General features: G+C 37.9%; 1 protein-coding gene across 2 annotated transcripts in view; it reads right to left on the bottom strand.

Annotated features, from left to right (window-relative positions):
* Itch (itchy E3 ubiquitin protein ligase) overlaps positions 1–20,651 on the bottom strand; it is a 94,877-nt gene that overhangs the window by 45,630 nt on the left and 28,596 nt on the right. For both annotated transcript variants that reach the window (XM_021192073.1, XM_021192072.1), the window contains 5 exons: positions 17,942–18,083; positions 14,079–14,203; positions 12,349–12,486; positions 2,332–2,377; positions 687–844 (listed from right to left, as the gene is read on the bottom strand). In XM_021192073.1, the coding sequence (XP_021047732.1) occupies positions 687–844; positions 2,332–2,377; positions 12,349–12,486; positions 14,079–14,203; positions 17,942–18,083 (609 nt within the window). The remainder of the gene's footprint in view (positions 1–686; positions 845–2,331; positions 2,378–12,348; positions 12,487–14,078; positions 14,204–17,941; positions 18,084–20,651) is intronic.

Below are 20,651 nucleotides of genomic sequence, written 5' to 3'. Positions count from 1 at the left end.
TCCTCCTCCTCCTTCTTCCCCTCTCTCTCTCTCTCTCTCTCTCTCTCTCTCTCTCTCTCTCTCTTTCCCCTGCTCTGCCCTCCAGAAAGGGTTAGAAAGGGCTTCTGGTGTAGTCCTGGCTGTTCTGGAACTCTCTCTCTATAGACCAGGCCCACCTCAAACTGCAGAGATCCACCTGCCTCTGCCTCCCGCGTGCTGAGATTAAAGGTGTGCACCACCAGCACCCAGCATTATTTTCATTCTTACTAAAGTCCTGTCCCATGTAACTTCATTCCTGAAAGAATAACTTACAGGAAGGCAATTCTAAGTTGCTTAGGCCATTCTCAGTCAAGTTTTTAAACGTAAAAAAGCAGAAGCCAGATACGGTGGCTCATACCTGCAAAGCCAGCACTTCAGAGTTGAAGCAGAAGGATTACTAGGTTCGAGACCAGCCATGCTACAGAGTAAGATCCTATCTAAATAAAATACCAATGACCTAAAACAGTCTCCCTGACACCTACGTGATAGTCAGTTCCCAAATAGAATATTATTTAAAAATACTAGGCATGGTAGTACACACTCTTGATCCCAGGCTGAGGAAGAAAACATTTGAGGCTAACAAGGACACCATCTGGAGACTCTATCAACCCTTCCTACCAAAAAAAACCTATTATTTACAAAACAGCACTGAAGGCTGGAATGTATACCTGGTCTTCGTGGGGTGGGTGGAGGTGGTCTCGAAGGTCTCGGAGGTCTAGAAGGCTTAAAACCACCATTTGAAAGGGATGGAGAATTGTTCCCATTGGCCCTCTTATTTTCCCCTGATGCTGCAATCTCAGGGTCCTCTGATCCATTTGTGCTCAGTCTGGATAAGAAGAAAGCCACCTTATGATATCATTTATTAAAAAGACATTTATTAAAGAGAACCTTTAAACAATGTAACTTTTGAAGGCACCAAAATCATACATATTGCTACTATTAGGACATTCATTCTCACGATTCTCTCTTGAGAAGCCTGCACTCATATCTTGGTGTGCACTGGCCTTTTCCTAAGTGGCTCTTTCCCTTAACCTTAGGCTTACATCTATGTTAAAAACCCTTTCTAGCCAAACAGGGCTACACATGCCTCCAACACAGCATTCAGGAAGTAGAAACGAGGAATTAGGGCATTCAAGACCAACCTTAACTACAAATAAAGTATAAGGCCAGAGAAGCTACATGAGAATAAAGCCACTTTCCCATTTGAAAATAAATAATATAAATAACAGCTCTCAGTAAGAAGTTACCTAAGAGTGTACTGGTAAGATGAATACAAGTGTGATTCTAACAAGGAAGAGTTCTAGTTGTTTGACAGAACCACACTATGGACTTTGGTTTTCCTAAAGACTTTAACAGTGTGTTGTTTGTTTCTCCCTTCTGGGAATGGAATCCAGGGCTTTGGGCACATTGGGTGAGTGTTCCAGGAACTGAGCTACATCCAAGCCCTTTAAAATATTTTAACATGAAAATTTCCATGCATTACAAAAGTAGGTAGGTAACATAGGAGTTTTCTGTACTAGTCTACCCAACTTCTAAACCATAATATTTTGCTCTATTTCCTTTTATATAGCAGTCTAGCTTTAAAATCAAGTTGTTAGCATTGGTCTTTGAATGCTTGACCCTCCTGACTCTACCTCCCAAGCACTGGGACTCCAGGCCAGTCCCCTGCTTGGCTCCTGCTTCATCTGTTCTCCCCAGCAGCAATGTGATAAGATGACATGTTCTCTTTCTGATCTTTCCATTATAATCTGCAACATTGCTTTTTTGGTTCTTGTATTTTTTTTAAGATTTATTTTATTATTTATTTATTTGTAAGTATTCCTTGTGTCTGTGTATAGGCACATATATTTATATAGGTGCCCACGGAGGCCAGAGAGGTGTTGGTCCCCTGGAACTGGAGTTACATGCAGTTTGTGAGATACTCAACGTATGTGCTAATAGAATGTGTTTTGTTTTGTTTTAAAGATAGAGTTTCTCATTTAGTAGCCTAGGCTAGCCCAAGTCTACACTATGTAGTCCAAGCTGGCTTTAAACTTATGGCTAGCCACCCAAATGCTGGGATAATAGAGATAAGTCAAAATACTTGGCCCACAGCTTACCAATCTGAACCTGAAAGTTAGTAAGTATTCCTGAGTATTATGTATGCACTTATACATGCATATACAGATGTGTTTACATGAGTGTCTGTGAAACCTAGAAGAAGATATCAGATCTCCTGAGCTAATTTTCCAGTCCCCTGAACCTGAATAAATTGATCAAGTTCACTTTCTTTCATATTTCTGCACTCTGTGGTAAGCACTCATGAGCTCTTACCTTGTTTCATCTCTGGGTCTGCAGCCATCATCATTCTGTGTAGTACCTTTAACATCAATAAGTTTAAATAAAATGAGATTCAACAGAATAGTTTTCAACTTAAACTAAAAGAAAAAAAAAGCAAAGCCTTTTATTAAACTATTAAATCTTTCTAATAACTACTATAAATCCAAACATGAATTTTAAAAGGAAAACAGGAAGCTCAAATTCTTCAATTCTATACGAATGCATGTCATTACTTAGTCAGAGGTTAGTTAAGGTGTGTCGCTCACACCTCACTTCTGCATGTTTTGACTCTAACTCAACAAGCTGGCACTGACTCCTCCTGCTTTCCCCTCAGCCTCATGAGGAGTAATGTGCACCTTCACACACAGTTTTTAACCATTTACTTCATCTGAAATATGGGAGAAAGTTACTAATCATCAGTCAATATAAAAATAACTCCAAAATAACAAAGCTATTAATAACTCTTTATATAAAAGAGCTTGAAAAAAATCAGAGAAAATGAAAAGACACAAAGAATTCTCTGAGAGGAACAAGACTCTGTCTGAAAAAAACAAGTAAATTTCAAAGAGGCCAAAATGGATGCCATATGTTCATGCATTCTTCTAGTTCTATTCACAGGAAGGATTCCTAGGACTCTGTCAGGACTGTGTAAGGTGTTAAAAATCAGTCTGTGGACACTGAAAGAGACAGAAAACTGAAAACTGCATAGGACTCCAGTTGAACATGTTAGTGTCTAAGAATCGCTGAAGATCGATACCCCAGACTCAAATAGGATGGAAAAGCAAGAGTGTTTACTCAACGGAATTTCCTGCATGCAGGGGTCTTCCCATCTGGGAATGGAGACACCTAGTGAGCTTGTAGACCCAGCTTTTACTGTCAGGGGAATTCCAGGGAGGCATGTACCCTTTACCTTGATTGGTTAGCTCTAGCTCTAGGGTTCTGGCTAACTGAACAGTGGTTAGGCAGTGGAGACCTGCGTGGGGCGGGGGTAGGGTGTCACTTATTCATTTAGCTATCTATTCTTCCTTCAGCCCAAATGACAAGGTGTCCCCGGATTGGCTGCCTGTGGCTGTGGTTGGCTGATCACAGGTTCCGAGATCCAGGTTCTCATTTCTGGGAAATAGAAACTTAGGCCTAGTCTCCCAAACTGCAAGTTGGCAGCCTGTCATGGAGTCATTCTGGCTCTGACTAACTCAGTCCTCTCAGACTAAATGCAACCGGTAAACGCACAAAACTCCCAGGATACAATCATGATTCCAATAGTAAATCACCAACATATCATACCACAGCTCTTTTGTTATGTCAATATGATTCATAACCATATTATACCACAGCTAGCAAGGGTGGTAGAAATCTACTGTTTCTCTTTTTTTAAGTGCTAGAGATCATAGAGAAACACACGTTAAAAAAATGATATAGTGGAATGGATAAAATGTGGAATTGTTTTGTAATTGAAACTATTAAAATCTACAGTATTAAAAACAAACTAGCAAATCATGTTACCTCAAAAATATGCTAAGTATGGGCTAGCAAGATGACAGACAGACAAAAGTGATAGTCACCAAACTTTACAACTTGCATTTGATCCCTGGAACCCATCTGATGGAAGGAGAGAACTGACTCACAAAAGTTGGTCTCTAACCTCCAGTCTCACCATACGCATACACATACAAACACAGAAACACAGAATAAATGCAATGATAATTTTTATGAAAAATCATTAACTATACAACTGAAATGGTGAACCTTATGATATATAAAATGTACCTTAGTAAATTATTAAAGTTGTTTCTAAAAACGTGACATAGCGTGCTGCTGGGAGTTCTCTGGAAGTTGGCAGTGAAGGGTTATGTGACTTCCAGCACAGTAGTAAATTTACCATGTGGACAAATATACTTGAGGAGTTCAAGTCCCAGCATGTCAGCTTGTCCAAGGATATAGCCATGCTAGTCCCTAGACTACATCTGATGTCTGAATCTGACTGGAAAGATCCTGGCAGTCAGCCAAGTCAGGAAGGGTGACCCATGAACTAGAACCTATCCTGCTGCTTTAGCAGCCATTATCTGAGAAGTCAAAGAAATGAAGCTGTGAACCACTCACTGCCTTTCAGTCTCAAGTTTCACACAGCCGTCACACAGCAACTTTCTGACAGCATGATTATGTTGCTTTCTTCTTTCTCACTGCATTATTTAAAGGATGCTCAGTATACACTAGAATGTGCTTGTACCTCCTTGGCTTCTTGAGTCAAGCCAACAACGCCATAGCCCTGTCATAGTGTGTGGCCCTAAAGTCACAGTATGCTCCAGATCCAGCAGGCCACACCTGCTATATTCAAGAAGTGTCCAAGATCAGTTCACAGCTGTTACAGGGAAAGTATGAGTTCGTTGAGGTGGTTTTTCTTATACTAGGTATTATATTTATGGTGACATGGATTTGTGTTTCAATACTTTGGAAACTTTCCATTTTATCTGACAACCTGTCGCATGCTACAAGCCTGATTAAAGAGGAGCTTTTATAATCTTTAAAAAAAAGCCAAACCAAAACCATAATGGGGTTGGAGATGTAGGTCACTTGGTATAATGCTTGCTTAACATGCACAAAACCCTGAATCTGAGCACTGGCACTGCATACACCAGATGTGATAGTTCACACCAGTTATCTCATCGAGAGACTGCCATTAATTCAAGGTCAGTCTGGGACACATAATACATTACAAGTCAACCTGAGCTCCAGTGTGAAACTGTCTCAAAATAAAATGAAACAATGCTCTATGTGTATTATCTTTTCTTTAAATGATTGATGCACAGGACATAAGTGGAGTGAGAAAATTATACCAAACAATGTAGCATTAAGTACTAAATCAAGTCAGCACTCCATTTCTCCCAGAAGTAAAAAAGTTGGGGTGGGATAGCTCAGCTGGTAAAAGCACTTGCCATGCAAGTCTCAATGTCTGGACCCTGATTAAAAAAGTCAAGATGCATGCATCCACGATCCAGTACTTCTAGAGCAAGACTGGAGACAGACTGAAATGCCTAGGATCTCTCAGGCCACCTGCCTAGAGTGTACAATACAGCAGCCAGAAGAAGAGGCCCTGCCTCAACTAGGTAGAAGATGAAAACTAACTCCAAAAATTATCTTCTGACCTTTACACATGCACTGTAGCACATGGGCACCTCATACACATTCACACTCTCTCTCTCTCTCTCTCTCTCTCTCTCTCTCTCTCTCTCTCTCTCTCTCTCTCTCTCTCTCTCTCTCTCTCTCTCTCTCTCTCTCTCTCTCTCTCTCTCTCTCTCTCACACACACACACACACACACACACCCCACATACATACACACAAATGAATAAAAGAGAGTCACTTGGAGATGAGCATGGTGACAAGAAATCCTATCAAAATTCTAGATGCACAGGTTTTACCCACAGGAAACTCTGGGAGATCTACAAAGATTTCACCTAAGTGAGGTAAATTAATAGAGCCCTCCCACCATAAAATAATGAGTTCCTAAAGCAACTTAACACACTTCATATTCCTTGGCTGCCTAACAATCTCAAAAACAAACAAAAGTTTGATTTGACATATCGGAATAGAAGTAGAAGGCAGTTTCAAAACACCTTTTATCTTGTGGCAGCTACCAGCCTTGAGGTGGATCAGAAAGCCTCAGACCAGCAGCAAGATGGGAGTACTGAGCCAGACACTGCTCACTGGGCTAGGAACCCCAGAAAGTAGATTCAATGTTTTCTGGTTGTAGCAAACCCTGGGACTAGTTAACACTAAGACATTTCCTCCAAGCCAAAGAATTCCCAAATTAGGCCTTTAAAATTTGGACAGACGAAGAAAAATGGAAAATTTGCAATCAAAGAACATAAAATAAAAACAAAATGAGCCCCAATGAGGGAAAGAGAAAATCATTTCTAAGTTAACATAGTGTTACATGCCTACAATTTTGGTATTCAACACTCAGAGGCAGACTGAAAAAACTGCTGCAAACTTGAGGCCAGCCTGATAGTCTATTTACATGGTGAGCTCCAGGCCAGCCAATATTATATATCAGATTTCAAAACACCAAAAAATTTTTAAAAAATCATTCATATTTTCAAAGGTTTTAGATAGAATTATTAAATAGAAAATACAGAGGAAAACCATAATCAAAAGAAAATTAGTATGTTGGGCATGGTAGTAGCATATGACTGTAATCCCAGTACTTGAGAATCAGAGACAGGTCAGCCTGGGCTACTTAGGGAGACCTGTCCCCAAAAACTAAAGATAAGGGCTGAGAGTGGAGCTCAGAGTACTTGTCTCAATTGCCAGCAGCCCTGAGACTTACGCCTAGCATCCCTAGCAAATGAATAGAACGTGGTGGTGCATGTACCTTAATCCTAACATTTGGGAGGTTAAGGCAGAGGAGCAGACATTCAAGGCAATCGTGAGTTACACAGTGAGTCTGAGGCTTGTACTATGTGAGACCCTATCTCAAAACTAAACTAATCTCTCAACATCCTCACACAAAGCCAGAAAATGTAAAACGAGCTATACAAGCATCAACAATTCTACTTATAAACATAATTAAGATATTAAAACATCACAGAGAAAATTTTCCTGAAAGTTAATTGCATTAGTTATAACTCATAATAGCCAAAAGAAAAATCAGCTAAATGCCCACCTGAAGATGGGCAAACTGTAGTGTACACATGCAATGGAACGTTATTTATTTAGAAAGGCACTGATGCACAATACAACTCAAAGTTAGCTACAGGCTCAGAGAGGAGCACTTGCTGTGCAAACATAAGGACCATTGTGCAGAACCTAAAGCTCACATCAAAGTCACATGTGACCCAACACATGCTATGACCACAGTACCAAGAAGGGAGTAAACAGGAGTTAGTGCTGAGCTTGCTGGTGGCCAGTCAGTCAAAATACCAGAGCTCCAAGTATAGCAGAAGATGTTGTCTCAAAGGAACAAGATATAACAATAGAGGAGAAAAGCCACTGTCTTCTACCTGCAGTGTGCACATCTGGACACACCCTCATAGATGTGTACACTCATCACACACACACACACACTCACATTCAGCTATAACTTAATATGATGCAGTAGTTAACTTTCATTGTCAACTTAACTAGATTAAAAAATGCCTATGAGGTTAGTAAAGCAAATATCTGATGGCATTTCCAAAGATGACAAGCTCATCTGATTTAATGGAAACTTTCTTGAGAGGTCATGGGAAGCAGGAAATGGGGACTTGATGAAGGAGGTCATGGGGCAGCAGTGTCCTTAAGATAATGTGTTTACTTGGCCTTTTCCTATATTCCTTTCTCTTAATTCCTGGCTGCCATAATGTGAGCTACTTTGTTCTATCATAGTCTTCCCTGTTGAAATGAATGTATACCTCTGAAAGCAGGAGTCAAAATAAGTAATTCCTTCTTTAAACTGTTCATGACAAGCATTCTGTCAATAGTCATGAGAAAAGTAAATACTATATATGATGTATTCCCACAATATGAAAATCCAGAGACAGAAAACAGATGAGGAGTTACCAGGGGCTGGGTAAAGAAACAGGGTATTGTTCTAGGGTTCCAGTTTTTAAAGCACAGAGATACTGAACATACTTCTGATAATGGTAACTACATAACATATAAATTTCACTTAAATTTGAAAATCTCAAAACAATAAAAAGGAACTTATTTGAAGAAACAATAAATGTTATATGCTGTAAATAAACATATAATTTCATTCTATTTACTATTGAACCCTATTACCATTAAATTTTATTCCTAAAGATATAATCTGCATGAGACCTTACCAATAAATATTTCAAAAATATCTATTATATCATTGTTTATAACAGTAAAAACTTAAAAACAACCCAAATATACTTTAACATAAAACTCCAGCATGTTTACCTAACAGATTTTATAAAACAGAAAAAAAATGAGATCAGATACAGCAATATGGATAAATCTTAAAAAATAATAGACATTATATATAACTCAAGACAAAGTCTAGTGTGGTGGCAAACACCTATAACCCCAGCACTCAGGGAGTGCTGGAGGACCAGTTCAATCCAGCCTCAACTGTACAGTGATTTTTGAAGCCAGCCTGGCCTGCATGAAATGCTGTCTCAAAAGACAAACCAACAAAACAGTAAACAAACAAAAGAATCAAAATCAAAAACCCTACATGGAATATAGTGGGGTTTTTTTGAAAATTCAGAAAATTATTATTACTACAAAAAAGATAAGTAATGATATAAAAGGAAAAATACAGATAACTGCAATGATATTATTTATGTCTTAATAAGTAAACTATGGGGCAGTTTTCATAGTTGTTTATTTTGTACAAATTAAAAGTGCTTTGTAAACTGGAAAAAAATTAAGAATATAACAAAAGTCCCACATAAAGAAAACAAGATCACAGCCTGTTTTAATTTTTTAAATATCACTCATCATGTCAAATAAAAACATAAACTCATGGCAATTTAGAACACATATTATTCTTAGAGAGGACCTAGGCCCAATTCCCAGAACCAAGATGGTAGTGCACAATCATCTGTAACTCTAGTACCAGGGGTTCCAGAAGTAGATCTTCTGAGCTCAGTAGGAACCAGGCACTGCACATACATACATGCAGGCAAAACATTCATACATATAAAATAATATAAGTAACAATGGCAAAGGAAAAGAAATTAAGAAATTCTGTTGGCCTTTGGAGGAGGGCAGGCCAACTAATATTTTGAGCACATAAAAATGTTCAACTATAAAAAAAAAAAATGTTCAACTATAAGTCAATTTCAAAAAGACTACAGGAGGAGGGTGTAGTGGTTTAATCCTAGCATTCAGAAGACACAAGCACAGGCAAGAGAATCACTGAGTTCAAGGCCAGCATGGTCTACATAATGAATTCCAGGATAGCCTGGGCTACACAGTAAACTGTGTCTCAAAAAGAAAATAGGAAGGAAGGAAGAGAAAAGAAGAGAGAAAGAGTGAACAACTCTTCAAAGTTGTCCTTGGACCTCCACATTAGTGCTATGGCATATGAAGGCATCCACATACACAAGTAAATAAATGTAGTAAAAATCCTCTTTTAAAAAGAGGACTGCTTCAAATTTAAGACCAATACAGGGTACAGAGCAAGTTCAAAGCCAGCCAAAGCCAGCCACACAGTGAGGCCCTAAAATAACAGCAATAACAAAATCTAAGCCAGGCATAGTGGTTCAAACTTATAATCTCAACGTTCAAGAGGCTGATTTCCAAGTCAGCCTGTATTACAGTTTGGGACTGTTTCAATGTTGCCCCTCCCTGAAATAAAATTGCTGGGTATATGGTCAATGGTTAATGCTTGCCCAGTTTAATTCTATGAAGAGTTTTGGGGTTTTCTTCTCTTCATTTTTTTTTCTTTATTTTAAACATTATAAAATGTTTCAAAAATCTTTTTAAAAAAGAATTAAGATCTCTATAAATATACTGTCTTATAGTGAGCAATCAACAAATGACAGCTGTTACATCTGGCTAATTCAATTCTAAACCATTAAAACTTCTTCCAATTAAATTCTTATAATTCAAACCTCTCTATTTCCAAAAAAATCATGTTAAATTATTTTCCCATTTGAGCTGAAAAATGTTAATAAATAAATGTGAACTTCTATAGAAAATAAACAGTAAATCTCTAAGTATGTGAGCAGTTTAGATTTTAGCATGACTTTTGCATTAAATGCCAGCTACTGAGAAAACTAGCCTAAAAACAAGAAGCTGCAAGCACCCAGGGCTAGGGTAGTTTTAAGAACATGATTTATTTATACTTTATCTTTTGAGGTGTGTGTGTGTATGTAGATGTAACAACTATAGATTTCCTGTAAACAATATTCAGTTCAAATCTGAGGCAGTATAACCATTTCTAAATTTTCTTTCTACTTTGTAATTTCTTTGAAAACAAAACAAAACAAAAACAAGAAGAGAGGCGAGGAACACAAGAAGGTTCAGTTGGTTAAGATACATGCCACCAAGACCAATGAGCCGAGTTCAGTGCCCAGGACACACAAATTGTACAAACACTCCCATGGAATGCACGCTCACACAAATTCCTGCTATAAAACAAATCTGTGGGCTAGAGAGGAAATTCTCCACCAGTGAGCACCAGAACCTGATAATCAGACTGCTCTATAACTACACTCTAAGCAAACTAGTCTTCTTAGGCTAAACACTAAAACTATTACTTTATGTTCTATGCCATAGGGCCTTTGGAAATCTGTGTTAAAAACAAAATTAGAGATAGGCAAGGTGGTACATGCCTTTAATCCCAGCACTTGGGAGGCAGAGGCAGGTGGATCTCTGAGTTTGAGGCCAACCTGGTCTACAGACAGTTGGAGCTACATAATAAGACCCTGTCCAAAAAAGCAAAGAAAATTAAATAGAAAGAAATAGAGAGGGAAGAGGAAGCAGGAAGATGGTTGAAATATGTAACATGGTTAAATAAGTTTAGCATATTACTAAATGAGAAAAATATCGGTTATGAACATCCTGGAAAGGTTTTACTAAAAACACTATCAGATAGTCAGGTATCACTAGAAACTTCTTTATTGTGGTTAATTCCTCTTTGACAGAAACCAGTATATCCTAAAAACTATAAAAAGGACCAGTACACATATAATGAATCAGGCTTTTTACTGTATCAACACAAAAGATATCCCTGTAAATATGGCTCACAGAATGAGTAGAAATGGCCAATGGATGTCAGCTTATACTGACTGTCTTGTACTACCAAGGCCCTGGAGTCATTTAAACTCAACCGGACACTGCTACAGATGGCACTTACATCCTCATTAGCAGTGTAGGGTGAATCTACAACGACATCGGACTAGCTGCACCAACAGCATTCAGGATACACTGTATCAATTGTTCAGTAGTCACAGGTCAACTGATTCAACTTTTACTCACAAGGCTTTTTAACCTGCAGAACTTTTTAAATTCTTAGAAACACTGCAACAAATGCTATTTAATGTGAGCAGCATCTTTTTTACTATTTGTTTATTATGATACTGGAGATTCACCATAGGGCCTCACATGTACTGATTAAGTATGATCACTGAGCTATGGTACTTACTATTCCTGACCAATGCCTTTTTAAAAAGAAAATAAACATTTTTTTTCTGGAAAAAAATAACAGCAATTAACAATAATTTCAAATATCACACTAGCCATTTTTGTCAGAAGAGGCACAAAGTTATAACTGAACTGGTAATGCTGGCCTATATCTGCCTATAATTCCAGCACTTAGAAGGCTGAGGCAAGAAGATGGGAGTCCAAAAGCAGCCTAGCACTCCAGCCTAGTACTGGAGAGATGGTTCAGTGGGTAAAGTGCTAGGTGAACGAGCATGAAGACCTGAGTTCAGCTCCCTAACATCCATGTAGAAATCTGGTGAGGCAGCACATGCCTGTAATCCCCGCACAGAGCAGAAGAGTGAAGACAGGTAGATCCCCGGGCTCTTTGGCTGGACAGGACAGCCTAGACAAACTAGAGCATGACATCCTGTCTCAAAAAACCCAGCAGAAGGGGCTGGAGAGAGGACTTGGTGGTTAAGAACATACATTGCTCTTGTGAGGGCCAGAGTTAGATTCCCAATGTCCTTATAAGGCAGTTTACAATCACCTGTAACTCTAGCTCCATGGGATTATACAGGGGAACCCATATACATATGACTTACACTCACAGACACACACATACATACACACCATTAAAAATATAATAATCTTTTTTTTAAAGTGATTGAAGAGATATATCCTGATGTCAATCTTTGGGATCCACTGAGACATGCACAGGTGAGTGTACTACCACCACTACTCACAATTCACACACACACAGAACAGAGTGAGGGGTGGGGGAGACAGAAAGACAGAGAGAAACAGAGACAGAGAGAGATAGAGACAGAGAGAGAGAGAGACACAGAGAGAGAAACTGAGTCTACACTCTACACCTATAATACTGTTTTCTGAAGGGGGAAAAGTAACCACTTACTCTCTGAGCATGACGTTTCACCGTTAGTAACAACCTCAGCTTCTACTTGCAGCCCATCAAGACAAACTGACAAATCTCCCATCGTCTCTGTTGGCTCTTTGTCACCTAGAAGCTGCAAAGTCATAACTACTTCTTCAACTAAAAGAAAAAAAACAAAGATTATGTAAGAAAGATCACTCTTTCCTATATGTAAAGTATTTTACTAGACAAAGGATTAAGGACCTTTGAGACCAGAATACTGCTTTTTAAAGAGAATGACTTCACCAATATACATAATATTTAACATATATATTAAATATATGAATCATTTATTTTATTCATTCCAGCACACCACAGTATAGATCCAACCAATATGAAAACAAAGATCACTTAGCAACATAAACTTGGAATATATTGAATATAATTTAATAATGGATTATGCATCATAAGACCTAAATAAAGGGGAAAAGGTCCTTAAAATTATATCAAGGAGTACAAAAATAATTCATATTCAAAATATGATATGCTGAGTTATGATTTTATAATTAAAAATAAAACTATAAACACCTAAAATAAGGAAACTTCAAAGTTTTTTTTTAAGATTTATTTATTTATTTAATGTATATGAGTACAACACTGTTCTCTTCAGACACACCAGAAGAGAACATCAGATCCCATTACAGATGGTTGTGAACCACCATGTGGTTGCTGGGAATTGAACTCAGGACCTCTGGAAGAGCAGTCTGTGCTCTTAACCACTGAGCCACCTCTCCAGCCCAACTTCAAAGTTAAGCCTTAGAAATAAATACTGAGAAACCTACCTATGCCTTTCTTTCTTTCTTTCTTTCTTTCTTTCTTTCTTTCTTTCTTTCTTTCTTTCTTTCTTTCTTTCAGATTTATTTATTATTACATGTAAGTACACTGTAGCTGTCTTCAGATACTCCAGGAGAGGGTGTCAGATATCATTATGGATGGTTGTGAGCCACCATGTGGTTGCTGGGATTTGAACTCAGGACCTTCAGAAGATCAGTCAGTGCTCTTAACCGTTGAGCCATCTCTCTAGCCCCCTATGCCTTTATTCCTAACATCACATTGCCTCTCTGAAATATTTTTCCTTCATCTGCTTTAAACCTTTTAGCTTTCTATAACTTATGTATTAATTTGTAAATATTTATTTACTAAGAAAATATTTACTAAAATAGTATATCTAAAACGAATGACCAAATCAAAGTTAATCAGAATGCTTTAAGCAGTTTTAAGATTTTCTGTCATTATTTATTTATTTATTTTAAAGATCTACTTTTTTTTTTAAAGATTTATTTATTATTATACATAAGTACACTGTAGCTGTCTTCAGATGCGTCAGAAGGCATCAGATCTCATTATGGGTGGTTGTTAGCCACCATGTGGTTGCTGGGATTTGAACTCAGGACCTTCGGAAGAGCAGTCAGTGCTCTTACTCGCTGAGCCATCTCACCAGCCCCCGTCATTATTTATAACCACATAAATAATTGTTGTACTTGCTTTGTTTTGCTTTAATCTATTTGTGATTTCACAGTGTAGGCCTGGCTGGCCTGGAAATCAAGAGATCCATCTGCCTCTGCTTCCCAGGGCTATGACCACTATCACCACCACCAGTTCAATAACAATTTAAATACAAGACAAATAATGATATGAGTTGTTCCACATCCTTAACATAAGAATTTCTTCCAAAAAACAAAGTACATTTTATGCTATTCTTACATACATACGTTTCATATTGTTTGACTTTAATGTTTCATGAATATCTAATCCAGCAGTTCCCAATAAAACATCAGATTTCAGGGTCTGGTGACTCCATACACGAAAACATAATTTACTCGTAGGGGTAACAATACTGAAAGTAAAAACGGAAAATGTTATTTTCATTAAACTTCACAATGAGAACCTTAATAAGTTACAATAAAGCTGTGATATCTAAAATCTTTTCACTGTACCTCTTTTTCTTAAATTCAAACAAATTACACTTATTTATTTAGTTGGATGTGGAGGTCAGAGGACAACTTGCAGGAGCTGGTTCTCTCCTTCCACCATGTGGGGCTCAGAGATCTAACTCAGGTCACAGTATTGGAGGCAAGCACCTTCAACTGCAGAGCTACATGGCCAGTCCCTCACTGCGCTTCCTAAAGTTTACTATTCAACCAGGTGGTCTATGCTCTCAAATCTCATGAAAATTGTATTTGAACGCAACTAGACTATAGGAACATCATAGATACACGAATATTGGAAACAAACAAAAAAAAAAAACTGCTTAGAAAGCAATAAATTATTAAAGAAGTGAATTTACTGTAACAACACAATATGCCCAAAAAGATACATAATTTTATGTGTCAATTTTAAAATGTAATTCTTGAAATAATGAATTTACAATAAAATCCTTACTTATGTGATAAATTTCACTGAACTTGACGTATCATCCCCACAGTAAGCGTAGATGTGGGAATTAATACTAAAATAATGCCCCTCCGAAAGGGTGAGCAAACGGCCAGGGTCATACACCTAGGAAGCTAGCTCAGGTTGAATTAACATCTACTACTGCACACCGAAGTCCTGCAGGCCATCATTCATGGGAGGCAAAGTCATTGGGATAACAGGCACATGTAGATGTGGAAGCCTGGACAAGAACCAGTCTCAAAACATAAGCACATACCTCATGCATGGCAAAAACACACAATAAAGAATGTGCTCTACAATGGTGTTTCCAAGGCAATAGGAATTAAGAGATTAGGTCAAATCTGCAAACAAAATCTCAAGATGATCTGCAGTAAATTCTTATTAATTCAATTTTACTTTTTATCTCTTTTGTCTTTTGAGACAGGGTCTTACTCACATAACCCTGGCTGGCCTGAAATCTGATGCAGTTTTCCTATTCTGCTCCTATACACTAGAATCATATGCATGTGTGGTGGTTTGAATAAGCTTGGCCTAGGAAGTACCACTATTAGGAGGTGTGGCCTTATTGGAATAGGTGTAGCCTATTGGAGGAAGTGTGTCAGTTTGGGGTGGGCTTTAAAACCCTTCTAGCTGATTGGGAGCCAGTCTTCTTCTGTTTGCCTTCAGAACAAGATGTAGAACTCTTAGTTCCTCCACCAGTGCGATGCCTGCCTAGATGCTGCCATGCTCCCACCTTGATGATAATGGACTGAACCTTTGAACCTACAAGACAGCCCCAATTAAACAATGGCCCTTAAAGAGTTGCCTTAGTCATGGTGTCTGTTCACAGCAATGAAACCTTACTAAGACAGCATGTAATTTTTAAATTTCATTCCTTTTCTCTTAAAATTATCATTAGACACATCAAAATGCTCCTAGAATCTCAGACACTCACATTATAAATTTATCAATTTGTTTTGACACTTACTAGGAATAAATACAATTAAATAAGTTTGTTGTTTGAAAAGTTTACAGTTTCTCATCTTGACATTTAAAAGAACATCTTTTCCCTAGTCATTAGCTTATTTCTTTACATGGAAAAAAATATCAAGGGTTGCAAATATCAGGTAATAAAAATAATTTGTAGCTTTTATAGTAACCATTATTTAAATTATAATCTACATTTCTTAAGGTCTGCGTTTCCCAAATCATACATGCTACATAATTTTAAAATCTACTCATTGGCAAATTGTGCTTTTCATCTTCATTTTTAAAATAACAGTCCCTTTCAATGATTGATCAATGTCTCGGGTTATACTACGAACATATGACATTTTATCAGTTAGTGCTGAAACTGAACATTAATTTTTATGAATTTGTACTATAGATAAAAATTATCAGTATACATGTACTTGTATATAAATTACACAAGTCTAGTATCTTACTATTAGCAAATACTAGAAAATAGCTACATAAAGGATATTAGATGTGTATATACTCAGCCACAAGTGTTAACCATGATATGAATACTAAATATAAAAGCAGAGATATAGGGGCTGGCAAGATGGGAAAGCATCTAACATCCTTGTAGTAAAAGTCTAGTGACCTGGGTTCAGCCCTGGGAACCTACATAAATGCAGGAGAAAACTGACTCCACAAAATTGTCCCCTAACCCTATGAATACCACAGCATGCACCCCCTCATCAATTCACACAAAATAATAATAAATTATTTTAAACAAATTAAAATTGGGGCTGGAGCATTAGTTCATTGATTAAGAAGAATAAACATGCTTCCAAAGGACCAGACTTTGATTCCAGCTCCAGGAGATCTGGACTTCTGGCTTTATTTATTTATTTATTTATTTGTTTTTGCACACACATATAAATAAAAAAATGAATATAAAATAGTTTAAAAATAAACATAATAAAAATAGTGTTATAGAATAAAATATATAGTACAACTGTTTGATATAACTTTTTATCATGTAACATTTTAAAAATATAGCAAAATTGAATGCTGGTTTGCTGGTGTAATATAATTTTTAAAATACAAAACTATTTCTTTAAACAGGGTTTTCAAATGTAGACTAGGTATACCTAATACCTGTAATTCTCTTACCTCAGCCTGAGGAGGGCTGGGATTGTATGCATGCACCATCATACACAGCAGAGAGAGAGAGCGAGAGAGAGAGAGAGAGAGAGAGAGAGAGAGACAGACAGACAGACAGACAGACAGACAGACAGAGACAGGCAGGCAGATACAGATACAGATACAGATACACACAAAACCCTATTTAAGAGGAAAAAAAAATGCCTGGCAGTGCTAGTACCCACCTTTAATCCCAGCACTTGGCTAGCAGAGAGTGATGGATCTATGAGTTCAAGGCCAGCTTAGTCTACAGGGTGAGTTCCAGGACAGCTAGGGCTACATAGAAAAACCTTGTATCAAAAAGGAAAAAATAATAATAATTAAGTGTGGGCCTGGAAGCACACAGCTACAGTGTCTGCACCTAGGCAGCTTGAAGCAATAGGGACAGAGACTTCAGGCCAGTATGAGCTTCATAGCAAGTTCCATGCAAGACCTGGACTACACAGTGAGACCTGGTCTCAAAAAAGAACAAAACAAAAACAAAAAATTTTTAAAAAGTGAATTACTCTTAACCTGATTTAGCCCCAGTTTAAGAAAGGGGCTTTTGGGACTAGAAAGATGGCTCAGGGATTAAAAACACTTGCTACTTTTTTTCAGAGGAACTGGTTTCTATCCTTAGCATAAACATGGTAGCTAACAAGCATCTGTAACTCCAATCCCAAGGGATCTGATACCTTCTTTGACCTTCAAGGGTACTATACACATTTGGTATAGTCATACATACAGGCAAAACACCCATATACATAAAACAAAAGCAAATATTTTTAAAGGCTATTATACTGATATAAATATAACAGTCATGTATGGAATTTTTAAAAATTAAAAACTAAAAATGAAAGGATGAGCTATTATAAAAAGCTCTTTCCAGTTCTCTTCAGTGGCAACAGTGAAACCAACTAAACTGAGAAGATGAAGACACACCAGAAAGGCAGACAGGAAACTAAAGAGCAACAGACAGCACTAGGAGCAAGAGGGGAAGGTAAAAGGAGGAAAGCAGCCAGCACATTAGAGCGCTCTCTGCTCAGCACCACACAGCACCACTGGAACTTACACTGTGAGGGGCTGCTTCCACTTGGGACTGTTTGTATTGTTGCATTTTTCAGTCTTCTTTGACTGCCCATCTACTGTGACTTCTACATAAGGACTTGGTCCAAACCAATTCTTTTTATTTTCTTTAAGTTTGGCTGAGATGACTATAAAAGAAAAGAGAAAACACTTTAATATTTGAAATAATAGTTTACTCCTTAGTCAATGACGTTTCATTAAAAGTTAGGCCAGTTACTTTTATTTAGAAGCAGCTGTTCCCTAAAATATACTAATTTTGTTTATTTATGAGATTTATATTTCTGATATTTTCCCTATATTAGTAAATATATACATACATATAGGACGTCTAAACATCAGACACTCAAATATGTACCAAGAAACCAAGAGACAGCCCCCATCCCTGCACAGTCAGTGCCAGGACCATGGGTACACACCCCTGCCCAGCCAAAAGAGCTAAGCACAGCTCCCCAGGTTCATGCAGTCTAACATAGAAGCCCAGCAAGCAGACACCAGGGATGGGCCGAAATCTCTGACTTCCCACACACCAAGTAGTTTTGAGTTTCTATGCTCATGTCTTTGTGATGGCATTCAAGTCAGCTACAGAGCAACTGTTCCTATGATGTCCCATACTCTTTAAACTGGAGCTTCATCAGTATATTAAAATGAGTATCTGGGCTGGAAAGATGGTTCAGCAGTTAAGAGCACCCGACTGCTCTTCCGAAGGTCCAGAATTCAAATCCCAGCAACCACATGGTGGCTCACAACTATCTGTAATGAGATCTGACGCCCTTTCTGGAGTGTCTGAAGACAGCTACAGTGTACTCACATATAATAAATAAATAAATCTTTAAAATGAGTATCTGTGATGGTGTGAATGAAAATGGCCCCACAGGCTCATAGGATATGACACTATTAGGAGGTGTGGCCTTGAGGGAGTAGGTGTGGCTTTCTTAGAGGAAGGGTGTTACTGGGGGTGGGCTTTGAGGGTTCTGAAGCCCAAATCAGGTCCAGTGTAACTCTTTCTTCCTGCTGCCCGTCAATCCAGATACACAACTCTCAGCTACCTCTCCAGCACCATGTCTGCCTGCATGCCATCATGATCCTTGCCATGACAATAATGGACTGAACTCTGAACCTGTAAGCCAGCCTTAATGAAATGCTTTCCTTTATAAGAGTTGCCACGTCATGATATCTCTTCACAGCAGTAGAAACCCTTACTAAGAGAGTACAATTTTCGAGAGATGATGGCAAATGCCTTTAATCCCAGTACTTGGGAGGCAGAGACAGGGCAAATCTCTGTTAGTTTGAGGCCAACCAGGTCTAGAGAGGAAGTTCTAGGACAGCCAGGGCTACACAAAGAAACCCAGTCTCAACAAAACAAAAAGTGTTAAAAACATGGATACTTTATGACCAAGCAAGTCAACCCCTACATACACACCCAGGGAAGAGAAGGCACTCATCCTCACAAAACTGTGCAAACGTTCGTATCGTTATTCCTATTAGATAAAGAGCACAAGTCTAGCAAGATGGCTGGAGAACACTGGTGCTGCTGCCAAGCCTGAGGACTTGAGCTTGATCCACACACAGAACCACACGATGGAGAGAGAGAACTATTGCCCACTGGCTTCCATACACGTTCACATGCACACTTGCTTGTGTACAAAATGAACACATACATACACTAAGTAAATATAAAAATATAAAAGGAGAAACAATCCAAACATCCATCAACTAAAAGAAATGCATAAATAAAATACTGTACATTAATGCAATGGAATTACTGTTTGGCAATAAAAAAGAAATGAAGTACTATTTATACATGCTTTAACATAAATAAACCTTAGAAACATGAACAGTAAAAACTGTATGTGAGAGATCCAAACCCACAAAAGTGGGTAAGTGAATTCCTAGATTTGTTTACCCAGAGTAAATGGTTTGTAATGCTAAGGGACACAGGAATTCTTTCTGATGAGACAAAAATAATTCTAAAATTGTTAAACCGGGTTTGGGGGGCATATGTCTGCAATCCCAGCATTTAGGAAGTGGGAAGCAGAAGGTGTCCTGTTCAAGGTCATCCTTAGCTACATATCATATGTGGCACAAAACTAAACTAGGAGACCTTGTCTAACAAAACAAAACAGAGAGAAAATAAATAAAAACAACATGATACATCAGACAGATGTAACATATCTACAGAATATTCCACCCACTACCAAAGACCATACACTCTAAGACCATACAATCTAAAAACATACAATCTACTCAGGAGCCCATGGGAGCTCCTCTAAAACAGAAAACAAATATCAACAAAGTCAGAAAAGCTGAACGATTCTGTATCCTATATGACCACAATGTGATAAAGCTTAAAATAAACATCATATAAACTCATGGAGATTAAACGCATTACTGAAGAAGTTTAGGAAGAAATCTAGAAAGAAATAAAACTTTCCTTGAATTACATGAAAATGCAAACACAACAAAACCTCTGGATACATTAAAAGCAGTTATAAGAGGGGATCTTAAAGCTCTAAGTACCTATGGTAAAAAATGGATCAAAGGAGGCTGGAAAACCAGCTCAGGGGCTAAGAGCACTGGTTACTCTTCCAGAGGACCGAGGTTCAAATCCCAGCACCCACAGGACAGCTCACTATAGTCTGTAACTCCAGCTCCAGGAGTGAAGACATTTTCACACATATACTCTTTTTTTTTTTTTT

Source organism: Mus pahari, chromosome 3 (genome assembly GCF_900095145.1).
Source record: "Mus pahari chromosome 3, PAHARI_EIJ_v1.1, whole genome shotgun sequence".
Classification (NCBI taxonomy): domain Eukaryota; kingdom Metazoa; phylum Chordata; class Mammalia; order Rodentia; family Muridae; genus Mus; species Mus pahari.
Note: the sequence above shows the minus strand (reverse complement) of the source record. Positions and strands in the feature narration are given on the sequence as shown.